Source organism: Macaca fascicularis, chromosome 2 (assembly GCF_037993035.2).
Source record: "Macaca fascicularis isolate 582-1 chromosome 2, T2T-MFA8v1.1".
In the NCBI taxonomy this organism is placed as follows: domain Eukaryota; kingdom Metazoa; phylum Chordata; class Mammalia; order Primates; family Cercopithecidae; genus Macaca; species Macaca fascicularis.
The window spans coordinates 44707494-44724892 of NC_088376.1; the positions used below are offsets into that span (position 1 = coordinate 44707494).

Genomic DNA, 17399 nt, shown 5'->3' on the forward strand with positions numbered 1-17399 from the left:
TACATAGCTCATTTCCCTTCCTCCACTGAAGTTCTGTATTGCTCCTATTTTGGCAGTTTTAAAAAACAGCTTCACTATCCTGTCATCTAGGCTCCAGACTTAGCCAAATTGTGCCGGTCCTATTCAGTAACATTGCTTGAATCTTGAATCTTTGTGGCCCATACCCCCATTACTAGCACTACACTTATTTTAGGAATTAATTTTCTTTGACTTAGTCACCATTTTCTCTTTACCCCCATCAAAACACACATTCAGAGGACACCTGAGATGCTCATTTTTCCTAGCTTCATAATTCTAGCCACCTGTTCCAAATTTCATTAACACGCCCACCAACCTTGTCCTCATTTTATCAGGATCCCGTAGTGCCTTTTCTTTTCTTTTCTTTTCTTTTTTTTTTTTTTTTTTTTTTCAGATGGAGTTTCGCTCTTGTTGCCCAGGCTGGAGTGCAATGGCACAATCTTGGCTCACTGCAATCTCCGCCTCCCGGGTTTAAGTGATTCTCCTGTCTGTCTCCCAAGTTGCTGGGATTACAGGCACATGTCACCACGCCTGGCTAATTTTTGTGTTTTAAGTAGAGACGGGATTTCATCGTATTGGTCAGGCTGGTCTCGAACTCCTGACCTCAGGTGATCCGCCTGCCTCAGCCTCCCAAAGCGCTGGGATTACAGGCATGAGCTACCATGCCCGGCCAGGGCGTGCCTTTTCTTATAAACTCTCTAATTAAAAAACTTGAAGCACCAGATGAAGATCTTTGTAATTTTTTCACAGTTGTTCCAGCTTCTAATAGATGATTGGCTTTTCAGCTTTTATCTGCTGCTTTAAACACAAACACACACACCCCCACACCCCTGTAGTGTTGGTGACCCTGGGGAAAGTGGGTCTTAACTGTTGGTGCATCTCCAGTAAGATCCAAAGAATCAGTGAGAACATTGTGACTTAAGCAGTGTAGCCCACTGCTGTCAGGTTATTTCTAAAGCTGCAGCTTTGATCATATTACCCTCTGTACCCCAAAACTGTGTTTGGGTCCCTGCTGCTTCCAGAAAGTTTAGGTAAGTTCCGGACAGCCTGGCATTCCAGGTTTATTGTATGTGGGCGTGGAGCTGTTTCCAACCTTAAATAACCCATCATTTCCCACCTCGCCTACACCCTATTATGCACCCTATGTTGTAGCCACATAGATGTATCTGAGACCCTTAGTATGGCACCCCTGTCTGTTCCTTCCCACATCTCTTCATTCTGTGCACATGAATTCTTCCTTATTTCACAGACCTAGCTTCAGTGCTGGCTCTGCCATAAGCCTTCCCTGATATGCTCAGGTGGAAATAATACCACTTATTTCCTATAATGTCGAAAATGTTGTATCTGTACATAAAGGCATAGTTCTATCACCCAGCTTACAGTGGCTCTGCTCTGCTACATTTCTAATTAATTTTTGAAGTTTCCAGAGAGGGCATCATAATACAAAGTGAACTGGTAGGCTTATATATTTTTACTTGATGCATCTTAGAAGTACACCAATATACTGAGAATATGACCAGATAGGACTCATGGACCTAAATTCTAGTTCCACATCTCTGTTAAAGCTTAGATAACTCAAGATCTCTTAGCCTTGTTTCCTTTATAAAAGAAAAAAGTTCAGACAGGCATGGTGACTCATGCCTTTTAGCCCAGCACTTTGGGAGGCCAAGATGGGAGGACCACTTCAGTCCTGGAATTCAATACCAGCCTGGATGACATAGGGAGGCCCCATCTCTACAAAAAATAATTTAAAAAATTAGCTGACTGTGGTAGCGCACATCTTTGGTTCCAGATGTGTGCTACCACAGCCAGCTAATTTTTTAAACCGGGAGGTTGAGACTGGACAATTACTTGAGCCTGGGAGGTTGAGACTGCAGTGAGCCATGATTGTGCCACTGCACTCCAGCCTGGATGACTGAGTGAGACCATATCCCCCCAAAAAAGAAAAAACAGTTGTATGAGATAGTTTCAAATGTAACTTTGAAATTACAAACAAAGCCTACTTATATAAATGCTTTAGAATGGGAGGCAGCAAGCTTCAAAGGACCGTGTTATTGTAGGCTTTGCTGACCACACGGTGTTTGTTGCAACTACCCAACTCCACTACTGTCACTTGAAATTGACCATAGAACTAACGGGCATGGCTAGCATTTTGTTTACAAAAATAGCAGCAGCCGTGGTTTGCTTTAGAAGTTAGAGTTGGTGAGTGGTCATTTTAGTCTGACTGAAGAAATCTGAACTGGTCTTAAATGGGATGTGGACTCTTGGCTTTGTTCTTTTCATATAACAAAAGTAACACCATTGTTTTTACAGTACAGATGTGAATATCAGTAAGTCCACCATCATCCTCAGCTTCTTCCCTGGGTAGCCCCTGTTAAGTGTATAAATCGTTTTTGAAAGGTAATATGTGGCATGTCCATAAAGGTCTGGCAGTGTCTTAAAAAGGTAAATATATGCCCACCCCCTGAGCCAGGAGTTCTGCTCTTAGGTGTGTTTTATCCAAGAGAAATGAAAACATACATTCACAAAATACTCTTGTACAAAAATATTCATAGTAGCTCTATTCATAATAGTTCCAGACTTGGAACAATTCAGGTTTTTATCAGCTAGGCGATAGATAAACTTGCATGTCTACACAATGGTATACTGCTCAATGGTAAAAAGGAATGAACTACTGATGTACAAAATGTGATGAATCTCACAGGTTGACTGGGAACGAAAGCCTTACCAAAGAGAGGACATACTATATGGTTTTATTTATGTGAAATTCTAAAATAAGCAATTCTTACCTATGCTGGAAAAAAAAACCCAGAACGGTGGTTGCCTTTAGGGCAGTGGACAGGGAGAATGACTAGGAAGGGACGGGAGGGAACTTTCAGGGTGATGATAAGTGTTCTGTATCTTGAATAGGGCTTTGGATCATAAGTGAATGCATTTGCCAAAACTCATTAAGTGGTATATTGGAGATTTGTATATTTCACTGAATATGCATTTTTTCTCAATTTTAGTTAGTACGCATGCTGAAGTGTTCTCTGATGTTTGCAACTTGAAGTGAATCTTAAAAATGAGATAAATAGGTGGGAATTGAACAATGAGATCACTTGGACACAGGAAGGGGATCATCACACACCAGGTCCTATTGTGGGGAGGGGGTAGTGGGGAGGGATAGCATTAGGAGACATACCTAATGTAAATGACGAGTTAATGGGTGCAGCACACCAACATGGCACATGTATACATATGTAACAAACCTGCACATTGTGCACATGTACCCTAGAACTTAAAGTATAATAAAAAAAGAAATGAGATAGATACAGCAAAATGTTAAATGTAGAATCTTGATGGTTTATGGGTGTTCACTTTTAGGTTTCACTCAACTTTTCTGTGCACGGGTAAACATTCCTAATTGAGTGTTGGAGAATATGAATACACTTCGTGTGTTTCTCTCTACCTCCTTCACCAGTCTCAGAGTGTTTCCTACAGATGACTGTCAGGTTTCCTGTCAGTCCTTTTTTCAGCACCAGTTTTATATATGTATATAAACATGTTTCTGTATATATGTGGAGTATGTAGAAATAAGTAGGTTCTTTTCTACCTTTACATGAGTAATAGGACACTCATATGTTCTGGAACTTGATTTTTTTTTCACTTAATATGTTTTGGCTATATATATAGGTTTGTGTCATTCCTTTTCATAGCATAATGTATTAGTCCATTTTCACATTCCAACAAAGAACTACCTGAGACTGGGTAATTTATAAGGAAAAGAGGTTTAATTAACTCACATGATATGGCTTGACTGTCCCCACCCAAATCTCATCTTGAATTGTAGCTCCCATAATCCACACATGCCATGGGAGGAACTCAGTGGGCGGTAATTGAATCATGGGGGCAGGTCTTTCCTGTGCTGTTCTTGAGATAGTAAGTCTCATGAGATCTGGTGGGTTTTATAAATGGGAGTTCCCCTGCACATGCTCTCTTGCCTGCCGCTATGTAAGATGTGACTTTGCTTCTCATTCACTTTCCCCCATGATTGTAAGGCCTCTCCAGTCATGTGGAACTGTGAGTCGATTAAACCTCTTTCCTTTATAAGTTACCCAGTCTCTGATATATCTTTATTAGCAGCATGAGAAGAGACGAGTAAATACACTCACAGTTCCACATGGCTGGGGAGGTGTCAGGAAACTTACAGTCATGGCAGAAGGTGAAGGGGAAGCAAGGCACTTCTTATTCTTACATGGTGGCAGGAGAGAGGGAGAGAGCCAAAGGGGAAGTGCCACACACTTTCAAACAACCAAACTCATGAGAATTCATCACGAGAACTGCAAGGTAGAAGTCGGCTTCCCATGATTCAGTCACCTCCCACCAGGCCCCAACATGTGGGGATTACAATTTGAGATGAGATTTGGGTGGGGCACAGAGACAAATCATCACATAATATTCCGTAGTGTGGAGATTATGCTATAGAATATATATATTTCTTTCTGATGAATGTTTACATTGTTTTCAATTTTTATCTTAAAAATTGCTGCAGTGTGACTTTCTATCTAGAATAAACTGAGAAATGGAATTGCCAGTTTATAATATATATTTATTTTTATTAATATACTGTTCTGAGTGGGCGCAATAGCTCATGCCCGTGATCCTAGCACTTTGGGAGGCCGAGGCAGGCGGATCACCTGAGGTCAGGAATTCAAGACCGCCTGGCCAACATGATGAAACCCCATCTCTACTAAAAATAAAAAATTAACTGGGCATGGTGGCGGGTGCCTGTAATCCCGGCTACTTGGGAGGCTGAGGCAAGAGAATCGCTGGAACCCAGGAGGCAGAGGTTGCAGTGAGCCAAGACTGCACCACTGCACTCCAGCTTGGGCAACAAGAGTGAGACTCCATCTCAAAAAAATATATATGTACACACACACACACGTATATATACATATATGTGTGTGCATATACGTATATGTATATATTGTTCTCCAACAAAGCTGTACCAGTTTGTACTGCCACCAGCAGTGGATAGAAGTACCTTTTCTTCTCAAGCACTGGATATTATAACAATACTGTACAATCATACAAAAATATTGTACAGTTTTGTCCGTTTTGATAGGATGCTGGTATCTGGTTGGTTTAATTTCTAATTTCTTCAATATTTTTATATTTGCACAATTTTAATTTTTAAAAAATGCCTGTAATCTAAATTTTTTCTTTTGTGAGTTTTTTTGTTTGTTTTTTTGTTTTAAGACAGGGTGTGGCCTGGTGACCCTAGCTGGAGTGCAGTGGCGTGACCTCGGCTCACTCTCCCTCCTGGGCTCAAGCGATCCTCCCGCCTCAGCCTCCTGAGTAGCTGGGACTACCTGTGTATGCCACCATGCCTGGCTAATTTTTGGATTTTTTTTGTTTTTTGTGGGTTTTTGTTTTGTTTTGTTTTGTTTGAGATGGAGTCTTGCTGTATCACCCAGGCAGGACTGCAGTGGCATGATTTTGGCTCACTGCAACCTCCGCCTCCTGGGTTCAAGCGATTCTCCTGCCTCAGCCTCCCAAGTAACTGGGATTACAGGTGCCTGCCACTACACCTGGCTAATTTTTATATTTTTAGTAGAGATGGGGTTTCACCATGTTGGCCAGGCTGGTCTCAAACTCTTGACCTCAAGTGATCTGCCCACCTCAGCCTTCCAAAGTGCTGGGATTATAGGCGTGAGCCACCACACCCACCTAATTTTTGTACTTTTAGTAGAGACTGCGTTTCGCCATGTTGCCCAGTCTGGTCTCAAACTCCTGAGCTGAAGCGATCTGCCTGCCTCAGCCTCCCAAAGTGCTGGGATCACAGGGGTGGGTCACGGCCCTCTAGCCTGTGTTATGTTCTTACTGGTTAAAGGAAATTTTGATACACTTTGAATAATAAAGCCTTTATTATACTTGTAAATATTCTTTATGGACTCTTTTTGCTCTGTTGTCTCTTAACTCTTATTTTGGTTTATTTTTTAAATTGTAATGGTTTTAAATGAACATTATCACAGATGTAACAGTCTTCTGTGGGCTTTTCTTAATCACTTATGCCTATATATTATATAATCCATCATTTCCCCACTGATTTGAGTTGGCAACTCTGTTAAATGAAAAATTCTGTTTTATATGGATTCTCTTTAGGATATTGTTTTGTTTATCTGTATCTTGATTTCTGTGTATCATCACACTATATAGTATTTAGACTCTATATTCGTGATTGTAAAGTAAAATACATGTGTAAATTTTGTGTCAATACTATCTGTTCAGTTTTAGTATCCAACTAGTGTGAGCCTTATAAAAACCATTAAGGTAACTTACAGAGCGTACAAAAAGAATAGTTTATGTATGGAAAATATTCTATTCTTTCCATTTTGAGAGAACCAACTAAAGTCATTTGGACTTGGTGTCTCTTACTGGGGTAAAGCTCTTTTTTGTAAAAATTTATGGTTTGAACCTTTTAATTTTCCGAAAATATTTTGTATTTCATCTGTTTTCACATTTACTAATTGAAAACACTTTTGATCAAATTGATTTATTTAAATTTATTGAATGGTTTTGGTGTGGTTTTTCATTATATTTTGTGTCCATTAACTTGTGTTTTTATCTTAAATCTCTCCTACTTTCTTTGGATTTATTTTAGTCTTGAGCTAAAAATCTGGCTTTTTTGTTAGTCGTGTATTTTAATGATGTTTTAATGAATGCGTCTAAGGCTATGGGTTTTACTTTGAGTTCTGCTCTGATTACATTATTTTGAATTTTTGGATATTTGTTTTTATTGTCTTTTTAATTCAAGGATTAAGACACAATTTTCTAAATTTGTATTGTTAATTTCTAATGTATTTTGAGATGTTAGAGAATGTGGCCTCTTTTTTTTTTTTTTTTAAGTGTTTTTTAGTTTTGAATTGTGTTTTGTTTTTGTAATGTAAGTCATGGTCAGTTTGGGGGCAGTGTTCCAAGTTTGTAGAGAGTACATTTCTTGGTGACTACAAAATTCTACATATACTAGGTATCTGTTGTGTTTTAAAAATACATATTGCCCTTTTTGTTATTCTTTACTCAGTCTGTGGGTTTCTGGAGAGGTATGTTGACATCTCTGGTCATGATTGTGGTGAATTTTGTAACTCTGCTTTTGCTTTAATCATTTGAAGCCACTTAGCATCACAGAGGTTCATGGCTGTTACCCTGTATCTTCTTGATGTGTTTTTATTTACTTTTATTAAACACACAGTATCTTCACCCTTGCAAATGCTTTTTTACTTGAATTCTAGTTTGCATACAGTAATAATGCCATATCTGCATTTCCTTTTGTTAGCCAAGACCTATTTTATTTTCTTGTTTATTTCAACCATTGGTATTTTAATTTTAGGTTGTTTTCTATAACAGCATTAAGTGGATTTTTTAACTGACTGTGATAATGTCCTTTATTGTTTCACGACTTTTAAATCATTCCTGCCATATTATTGACATTTTAATTACAAATTGTTCTTGAATGTAGGCCAGGCGCAATGACGCACACCTGTCATGCCAGCTACTCGGGAGGCTGAGGCACAAGTATCGCTTGAACTGGGAGGCAGAGGTTGCAGCAAGTGGAGATTGAGCCACTGCACTGCAGCCTAGGTGACGATGAGGCTGTCTCAAAAAAAAGTTATCGAATATAAACAAATTTAAAACTTTAGCCTTATGTAAAATACAAATACAGTGACAAAATCATTGGCTGCCTGGTGAAGGGTGAAAAGGAGCATTTTGGATGTGATGGTAATGTTCTATATCTTCAGTGGAGTGGTAGCTGCACAGATTTTACAACAGTCAAAACTCAGTGGAATTGTATACCTGAAATAGAGGAAACTTACTATATGCAAATTATTCCTCAGAATTGATAAGGAAAAGCAATCAAAACATCTTATTTAGATGTTACCAGTAAATCTTAGCAGATCCCTGCTCACCATTGCCTTACGTAGTTTTCCTCTTTGCCTTATCATTATTATTATTATTATATTTTCACCCAGGCTGGAGTACAGTGGTGCCGTTGGTTCATTGCAGCCTCCACAAGCTTCCACCTCTCAGGTTAAAGCGATTCTCCTGCCTCAGCCTCCCAAGTAGCTGGGATTACAGGCGTGCACCACCACACCCGACTAATTTTTGTGTTTTTAGTAGAGATGGGGTTTCACCATGTTGGCCAAGCTGGTCTCGAGCTCCTGATCTCAAGCTTCTGCCCCCTTCAGCCTCCCAAAGTGCTGAGGTTACAGGCTGAGCCACTACACCCAGCTCTCTTTATTCTTGACGTTCTAAAATTTTACCTTTTAGTGTCGAGGTATAGGATGTTTTCCAGTATTTTTTTTTTTTTTTTTTTTTTTGAGACGGAGTCTCACTGTGTCTCCCAGGCTGGAGTGCAGTGGCGTGATCTCGGCTCACTGCAAGCTCCGCCTCCCGGGTTCACGCCATTCTCCCGCCTCAGCCTCCCAAGTAGCTGAGACTACAGGCGCCCGCCACCACGCCCGGCTAGTTTTTTTTGTATTTTTTTAGTAGAGACGGGGTTTCACCATGTTAGCCAGGATAGTCTCGATCTCCTGACCTCGTGATCCACCCGCCTCGGCCTCCCAAAGTGCTGGGATTACAGGCTTGAGCCACCGCGCCCGGCCGTTTTCCAGTATTTTTTTAACATTTCCAATCTAGACACAAGCTTGTTATTTCTTTGAGAGTTCTTGCCCCACCCTCTTTTCCTGTGGAGTTCCTATTAGATTTGTTTGTATTTCTGGTTCTCTCCCCAGTGTCTCAACAATTTTTCATATACTCCCTCTCTGTTAGCCCAGTGTTATAGAATACCTGACTTGATCTTTAGCTCACTGAATTTTTCTTCAACTTGACCAGTTCTCCTGAGGTTAAATTTTTGTCTTTAACAGCTTTATTGAGGTGTAATTAACATACAATAAACTGCACGTATTTGAAGTGTACATAGTTTTGGCATACACTCGTGTATGTGTGTGCATATGCTATATGCATTAAACTACCACTGTAATCAAGATAATGAACATTTATCACCCCAAATATTTCCTCTTGGCCCTTTGTAACCCATCTCTGTTCTTAACTCTCCAGGCTCCAAGCAAAAGTAAATCTGCTTTTTGACACTCTGTGTTAAATACAGTCATGCCTTCTGAGAAATATGCTTAGCTGTTTTCATTGATTTCATTGTATTATAAAGTGGACTTGCACAAATCTAGATGGCATAGCACACTACACGTATAGGCCATATGGTATAGACTGTTGCTCCTAGCTACAAACTTGTACAACATTTTACTGGATGAATACTGTCGGCAGTTGTAACACCATGGTATTTGTCTATAAACATATCTCAGCATAGAAAAGGTACAGTAAAAATGCCATGTAAACATAAAAAATAGTATGCCTATATAGGGCACTGACCTTGAATGGAGCTTGGCAGGACTGCAGTTGCAGTGAGTGAGTGGTGAGTGAATGTGAAGGCCTAGAACATTACTGTACACTACTGTAGACTTTATAAACACTGTACACTTAGGCTACACTAAATTTATTAAAATTTTTTTTACTTCAGTAATAACCTTATCTTACTGTAATGTTTTACAACTTTTTTTTTTTAATTGAGATGGGGTCTTGCTGTGTTGCCCAGGCTGGTCTCGAACTCCTGGCTTTAAGTGATCTTCCCACCTCAGCCTCGCAAAGCTATGGGATTGCAGGTGTGAGCCTCCATACCCAGTGACTTTATATACTTTTAATAACACTTAGCTTTTAAAGCACAAACATACTGTACAGCTGCACAAAAAGATTTTCTTTATATCCTTATTCTATAACCTTTTATCTATTTAAAAGTTTTTTTTAACTTTTTAAACTGTTTTGTTAAAAACTAAGACACAAACATGCACATTAGCCTAGACCTACACAGAGTCAGGATCATCAGTATCACCATCTTCCACCTTCATATCTTGCCCCACTGGAAGGTCTTCAGGGGCGGCAACACATACGGAGATGTCCTCTGCGATGACAGTGCCTTCTTCTAGATACCTCCTGAAAGATTGCCTGAGACTTTTTACAGTTAACTTTGTAAGTAGAAGGAGCACACTGTAAAATAACAATAAAAAGTATAGCATAGTAAATACATAAACCCATAGCAGTTTATTATCATTATTAAGTATTATGCATTGTACATTGTTGTTACGTACTACACTTTTATGTGACTGGTAGGTTTGTTTATACCAGCATTGCTACAAACACGTGAGTAATGCATTGTGTTGCGACATCACTAGGCCATAGGAATTTTTCAGCTTTATTATGAGCTTAATGGGACTATTGTTGTGTATGCAGTCTGTCACTGACTGAAATGTTTCATGGTGTATGTCTGTATGTGGAATCATGCAGTATGTTTTTTTGGGGGGGAGGGTCCGACTGTCATAGAAGATGACAGGTCATGTGCATGTTATTGTCTCTTTTTTCTTTCTTTTTCTTTTCTTTCTTTTTTTTTTTTTTTAAGACGGAGTCTCACACCATCGCCCGGGCTGGAGTGCAGTGGCACGATCTCAGCTCGCTGCAACCTCCGCCTCCTGCATTCAAGCAATTCTCCTGCCTTAGCCTCCCAAGTAGCTAGGATTACAGGTGCCTGCTACCACACCTGGCTAACTTTTTGTATTTTTAGTAGAGACCGGGTTTCACCATGTTGGCCAGGCTGGTCTTGAACTCCTGATCTCAGGTGATCCGCCTGCCTCGGCCTCTCAAAGTACTGGGATTACAGGCATGAGCCACTGTGCCCCGCCTCTTTTTTCTTTAGCATAATTATTTTGAGATCCATCTATGTTTCCATGTGTATCCAGAGTTCTTATTGCTGAATAGTATTGCATTGTATGGATATAGCCAAATTTATTAATTCATCTGTTGGTGGATATTTGGGTTGTTTGCAGTTTTCAGTGATTACAAATAAAGTGTCTGAACATTCACGTTTCCCTGCTGTGTGAACATGTGCTTTTATTTTTCTTGGGTAGATATCTAGGAGTAGATTGGTTGGATCTTTTGGTAGGTGTGCGTGTTGCTAACTTTTCAAAAGATTGTCAAACTTTTTCTTTTCTTTAAAAAACAAACAAACAAACAAAAAACATTCCCACCAGCAGGATGTGAGAGTTTCAGTTATTCCACTTCTGGGTCATTACATGGTATGGTCAGTCTTTAAAATTTCTAGCATTCTGGTGGGTATGTAGTGGTAGCTCATTATAGCTTTGATTTGCCCTTTCCTGGTGACTAATGATTTGGAACACCCTTTTTATGGGCTTATTTTTGCAATCCTTGTATCTTGGGGAAGTTTCTGTTCAGATCTTTTACCTGTTTCAAAAAATGTGTCTTGGACTGGGCGCATTGGCTCACACCTGTAACCCCAGCACTTTGGGAGGCCAGGGCTGGAGGATCACTTAAGCCCAGGAGTTTGAGAGCAGACTGGACAACAGAGCAAGATCCCCTTCTCGGCTGGGCATGATGGTTCATGCCTGTAATCCCAGCAGTTTGGGAGGCCGAGGCAGGAGGATCACTTGAAGTCAGGAGTTCAAGAACAGCCTGGCCAATATGGTGAAACCCCATCTCTAGTAAAATTACAAAAAAAAAATTTTTTTTTAAAGACCCCCCCTTCTCTACAGAAGAAGAATTTGTTTTTAATTAGCTGGGCATGGTGGTATGTGCCTATAGTCCTAGCTACTGGGGAGGCTGGGGCAGGAGGATTGCTTGAGCCCAGGAGTTTGAGGCTGCAGTGAGCTGTGATTGTGCCACTGCACTCCAGCTTGGGCAGCAGAACGAGACCCTGTCTCTAAAATAAAATAATATGTTTTGTTGTAAAAGTTCTTTGTATATTCTAGATATGAGTGAGGCATTTATTTTATGTTTTGCAAATATTTTTTCCCAGTCTTTGGTTTGCTTTTTCATTTTAGTAACTGTCTGGGTTCTTCTGTAGTTTGATTCTTCTTCAGTTAAGCTTCTCTACTAAGTTTTTTATTTCAATAATCAGAATATGATACCTGATTTTTGAAAATTATCCTTCACCTTCTACGGTTTTAATTATGCTTATTTTTCTTTGTTCTATTTGCTGATACGGCCCAGTGTTTTCAGGTATTGCTGTCTTCGTTGAGTTTCGTACTTTTCTTTATGGATTAGTTGTATCTTGAATGTGTGATAATAACTGGTTTCGTGCTCCTCTTCTGTGTGTTTAGACTTTCCTGTTACAACATTCGGGGATGGAGGTAGCCTGTAGAGCCAAGAGCAGCCTGGGTGTGGAGGCTGTCTGCTCCTTTAACCTTTCACCAACCCTTTCAGAACATTGCCCACTTTTTCAGCCCAAGCACCCAAGCTCCCTGTTCCTACTTCAAGCAGATGCTGCTGCTACTGTTCCTAGTTGCTTGGCACCAGGGACTCATGCATACTGAGAGAAGCAAAGCTGTGCTCATCTGACTGCTCCTGCTCTGGTACTGCATCTCATAACCTAGTCTTTGACCCAGAGCTCCCTCCTCTCCATCTTTGGTGAACCAACTACCTTATTTCTGGGTGGCCTTCTCTGATGTCCCTTTTCTTCCTCTCCGTGCTAGAGAGGATTCTTTTTCTGTTTTTTTCCTAGCATCCAGTATCTATAATTCATTGTTTACGTGTCTGTCATTTGTAATAACTGAACTCTTGTAGAGAAGCAGCAGATATTATTCACATGTGAGTGTCTATCACCCTGAATAACATAGACTATTTGAATGAGACATTTTTATTTGGAGAATGGGAGTTTTAATTAGAAAAGACAATAGAGCTTGAGACTCCCTGGGAGAGCAGGCCAGGTAAGGTACCACATGGAGCAACAGGCCAGGTAAGGTACCACATGGAGCAACAGGCCAGGTAAGGTACCACATGGAGAGATACTGGTCTGTTTCTTTTACTGGTAGGTTAATCTTAGGCAGGTTATTTAATCTTGTTTAATCTTTTTATATTACAATAATTTTAATTATATAAAATGTGAGAATGTGTGTATACATAAATATATCTGCATACATTTTATTAAAACAGTACATGTTCATTGGGTTTCGGTTTTTGTTTTTTGTTTTGAGACAGAGTCTCACTCTGTCACCCAGACTGGAGTGCAATGGCACAATCTTGGCTCACTGCAATCTCTGCCCTCCCGGACTCAAGCGATTCTCCCACCTCAGCTTCCCTAGTAGCTAGGATTACAGGTGCATGCCACCACGCCCAGCTAATTTTCATATTTTTAGTAGAGACCAGTTTTCACCATGTTGGCCAGTCTGGTCTTGAACTCCTGACCTCAGGTGATCTGCTTGCTTTGGCCTCTCAAAGTGCTGGGATTATAGGCATGAGCCACTGTGCCTGGCCAACAAATGGTTTTTTAAACAGTACTGGGACAACTGGATATTTCCATGCAGAACAATGAAGGTGGACCCCTACCTTAAACTGTATACAAAAATTAACTCAAAATGGATAAAAGACCCAAACTTGAGAGCTAATTTATGAAATTCTTAGAAGTAAACATAGACGCAAGTCTTTATGACCTTGGATTAGTCAGTGTTATTTTAGATATGCCACTAAAAGCACAAGCAACCAAAGAAAAAATAGATAAGTGGTACTTCATCAAAATTAATAGCTTTTTTGCTTAAATAACATTATTACGAAAGTAAAAGGATAACTCGTGGAATGGGAGAAAATAATTGCACATTATATATTTGATAAGGGGCTTGCACCTATATATAAAGAACTTTTAAAACTTTGGGAGGACAAGCTGGGTGGATCACTTGAGGTCAGGAGTTTGAGACCAGCCTGGCCATGGCCAACATGGTGAAACCCCGTCTCTTCTAAAAATACAAAAATTAGCCAGGAGCGGTGGCAGGCGCCTGTAAATCCAGCTACTTGGGAGGCTGAAGCAGGAGAATCACTTGAACCGGGAGGCAGAGGTCACAGTGAGCCAAGATTGTACCACTGCACTCCATCCTGGGCAACAAGAGTGAAACTCCATCTCAAATAAAATACTGATGTTTCTTCATCATTTAAGTCCATGTTAGTTAGTTTGTTTTTTTTTTAGTTTGGTTTTTGAGATGGAGTCTCATTCTGTCGCCCAGGCTGGAGTGCAATGGCATAATTTTTAGTGCACTGCAGCCTCTGCCTTCCGGGCTCAAGTGATCATCCCGCCTCAGCCTCCCAAGTAGCTGGGACTGTAGGCATGCACCACCATGTCCAGCTAATTTTTTGTATTTTTAGTAGAGACGGGGTTTCACCATGTTGGCCAGGCTGGTCTTGAACTCCTGACCTCAACTGATCTGCCCACCTTGGCCCCCCAAAGTGCTGGGATTACAGGCGTGAGCCACTGTGCCTGGCCCATGTTAGTTTCTTTAGTTGGATAATGACTTAAGGAAATTTCTTGAAAGATTTTAAACTGACCAGGGAACATTAGTAATATGATAGGCACTATTTAGGCTGTGTTTGCTGTTTTCTGCTTACATCAAGTAGCACTGAGGCGGGCATGGCACATTGAACAGGTTCCATGAACACTATCCATGACCAAGTTAGGACGCCACCCTTTAGATCCCCATCAGCAAACTACTTCTGAGTAACTAACTTAACTGACATTTTACACCTGGGTAAGAGTAGCAATTTACAACTTCTGTTTTTATTTTCTGGTATTTTTTCTCTTAGTGGGGGTAGAGGTAGTTGATAAAGTATCATATTTATATGTGAGACTAACTAGTTTAAGTTTTTAAAAATTAGGTTTGGTTCTTGGCAGAAGGATCTTGTTCAAGTAAGGAAAATTCACTTTAGTGCTGGAAATAACTTTTTTACTTGTTTCTAATGGCCACTAGTATATGGCATTAGATTTGGGACATAGCTATTAATTTGTGTACATATTGTATGAACGTAATTCTTTATACTCATTATTTTCATTGTGTAATAGTTCTTTAGAAAGCAGATTTGGAGACAGTTTGTTCATATCTGCTATATATTTGTTTGCTTTGTAACTATTTTGTAAATATAATTTACATTATTTTCCTAGAAATTTAAAATCAAAATGTTCAAAACAGTATTGTGATAAGAATATTTTAAGATGACTTAAAAACACTGCTAAATAAACTCTTAGCACTTTTGTTTCAGACATCTCCACTTTAGTGTCAACTGCATGGGTCAACAAACTACTGTGGCCCCAATCTGCCTATTTTTGTAAGCAAAACTTTATTGGAATACAGCCACACTCATTACATTTATGTTTCTGTCATCCCTGGTGTAGAGGATTTTATCCCTTCATTCCTGCAAATACCTGGATCTCAAAGATCTTATAAGATCTTTAATAAGATCTTATCTTTAATAAGATCAGTATCTTATTAAACTGGCCTGTGGGCTTTCTGTGTGTTTCATTTCCCTCTATAGCAAACTGATTACTTCTTTGAGATTGCTCTTCCTTTTCTTTTTCTGCAACAGGATCGCAGTATGTGGTAGGGAAGTGATGCTGTCTGAAGGTGACATCCTGTTCTCCTCTCTTCTGTCCTCTCCATCCTTATTTTGGCCACCTGGTAATTGTGGGGGAGGGGTAGAATGCTAGTCTAAATTATAAAATGAAATTGCTTGGGGCTGGGGGAGATTCCTGCCATGCAGTTGAGAAATAAAAGTTACCTGGCTTTTGGTACAATCTGTTTTGGGGTCATGGGGTGTTTTGAGAATCAGAAGAAAGTTGTGGAACCACTCCCCGGGGGGCGGGAAAGAATATATTCAGAAATGTATTATTACAGAAATCTTTGATCAGTTTTTAAACATTGAAATACAAGTGACTTTACCAATGTATTCTAATATACTTGTCGGCAGCCACTTCTGGTGTTAGAACTTTGAATATAGACATTTGAGAAAAATAATTGATTTTAAGTGTTCCCAAAATAAGTCACTGGTTCAGGATAGATCTATCTTAGTGTTCCCAAATTGTGAAAGGAAAAAGATTAAGCCCTTAATGTTGAAACGTGTGTCTCCCAAATCTTGCATTGTGCTTGGCAGTAGAGCTGTGAAATTCCGTTGATCAGAGGGCTTGTTTCTGGCCTTGTTCTTTTTTCACTTCTGCACGAGCCCTTCCATTTGACCAGTGTGTCCTAAACTTTATTCATTGAATGCTATCTTCATGAGTTTGCCTTCTCTGCATATTTCCTGATATTCTTTCAATGAACTCAGTTTTTAAAATATATATATGTAAAATTTTAAAATATGGAACGACTCACAAATTTGCATGTCATCCTGGCACGAGGGCCGTGCTAATCTTCTCTGTATCGTTCCGCTGTTAGTATATGTGCTGCCTAAGTGAGCACTTAATTTTTTGTAAAGACAAAGTGTTGCCTGGCCTGGTCCCAACTCCTGGGCTCAGGCGACCCTCCCATCTCAGCCTCTCGAAGTGCTGGGATTACAGGTGTGAGCCATCAACTCACTTTTTAAAACTTAAATTTAAGCAAATAATTACTGTCTGTGAAATATGGGTTTCATGTACTAATTCTTTTATATTTGCCACTTAAAGGAACATGTAAATATTGGGGGTTTTGTTTACCTAAAACCATCTTTTATCTTTTTAGAGGGCATCAACTTCATTTTGGGAAACATTCCCCTATGTGCTGGAATTTTAAAGCTTTGATTTTGAACCAGAGTATGAATGGTGGAAGCTGCTTTAACTTGGAAATACCAGAGGAAAGGAGGGATCATGGGATGGGTGGGTGCTGCCTGCTGAAATACCCCTTGCTTGGGCAAATTTATGTGTCCTGAATATGAGGATATTTGGCTATGTGCATGGCAAAGCTTGGGATCATACCCTTGCAAGAATAGTTGGTTTGTTCTTTAACCTGGCCAAACATGTATATACACACACATGCGTGCACATTTCATACATTTTATTTTCTTTTACAGGTTTGATCTTACTCTTCTACCTAGTTTTTTATGGGTTCCTGGCTGCACTCTTCTCATTCACGATGTGGGTTATGCTTCAGACTCTCAATGATGAGGTTCCGAAATACCGTGACCAGATTCCTAGCCCAGGTAATTATCTTGCCGTTATGACTTTTTTTTTTTTTTTTTTTTTTTTTTTTTTTGAGACAGAGTTTTGCTCTTGTTGTCCAGGCTGGAGTGCAATGGTATGATCTCGGCTCACTGCAATCTCCGCCTCCTGGGTTCAAGCGATTGTCCTGCCTCAGCCTCCCAGGTAGCTGGGATTACAGACATGCACCACCACGCCTGGCTAATTTTGTGTTTTTAGTAGAGAAGGGGTTTCACCACGTTGGCCAGGCTGGTCTCGAACTCCTGACCTCAGGTGATCCACCCACCTCGGCCTCCCAAAGTGCTGGGATTACAGGGGTGAGCCACCACACCCG

General features: G+C 40.0%; 1 protein-coding gene and 1 non-coding gene across 5 annotated transcripts in view; one reads left to right on the forward strand and one right to left on the reverse strand.

The window, feature by feature from the left end:
- ATP1B3 (ATPase Na+/K+ transporting subunit beta 3) overlaps positions 1-17399 on the forward strand; it is a 47798-nt gene that overhangs the window by 8765 nt on the left and 21634 nt on the right. For 2 of the 4 annotated variants that reach the window (XM_015444363.4, XM_074031213.1), the window contains exons 2-3: positions 15484-15575; positions 16939-17067. In XM_015444363.4, the coding sequence (XP_015299849.2) occupies positions 15509-15575; positions 16939-17067 (196 nt within the window). In that variant the 5' untranslated portion in view covers positions 15484-15508. The remainder of the gene's footprint in view (positions 1-15483; positions 15576-16938; positions 17068-17399) is intronic. The other 2 variants (XM_045386849.3, XM_015444365.4) reach the window with 1 other exon arrangement.
- On the reverse strand, positions 16246-16352 carry LOC123571975 (U6 spliceosomal RNA). The gene has a single exon (XR_006696333.1). It is a non-coding gene; the product is annotated as a U6 spliceosomal RNA (small nuclear RNA).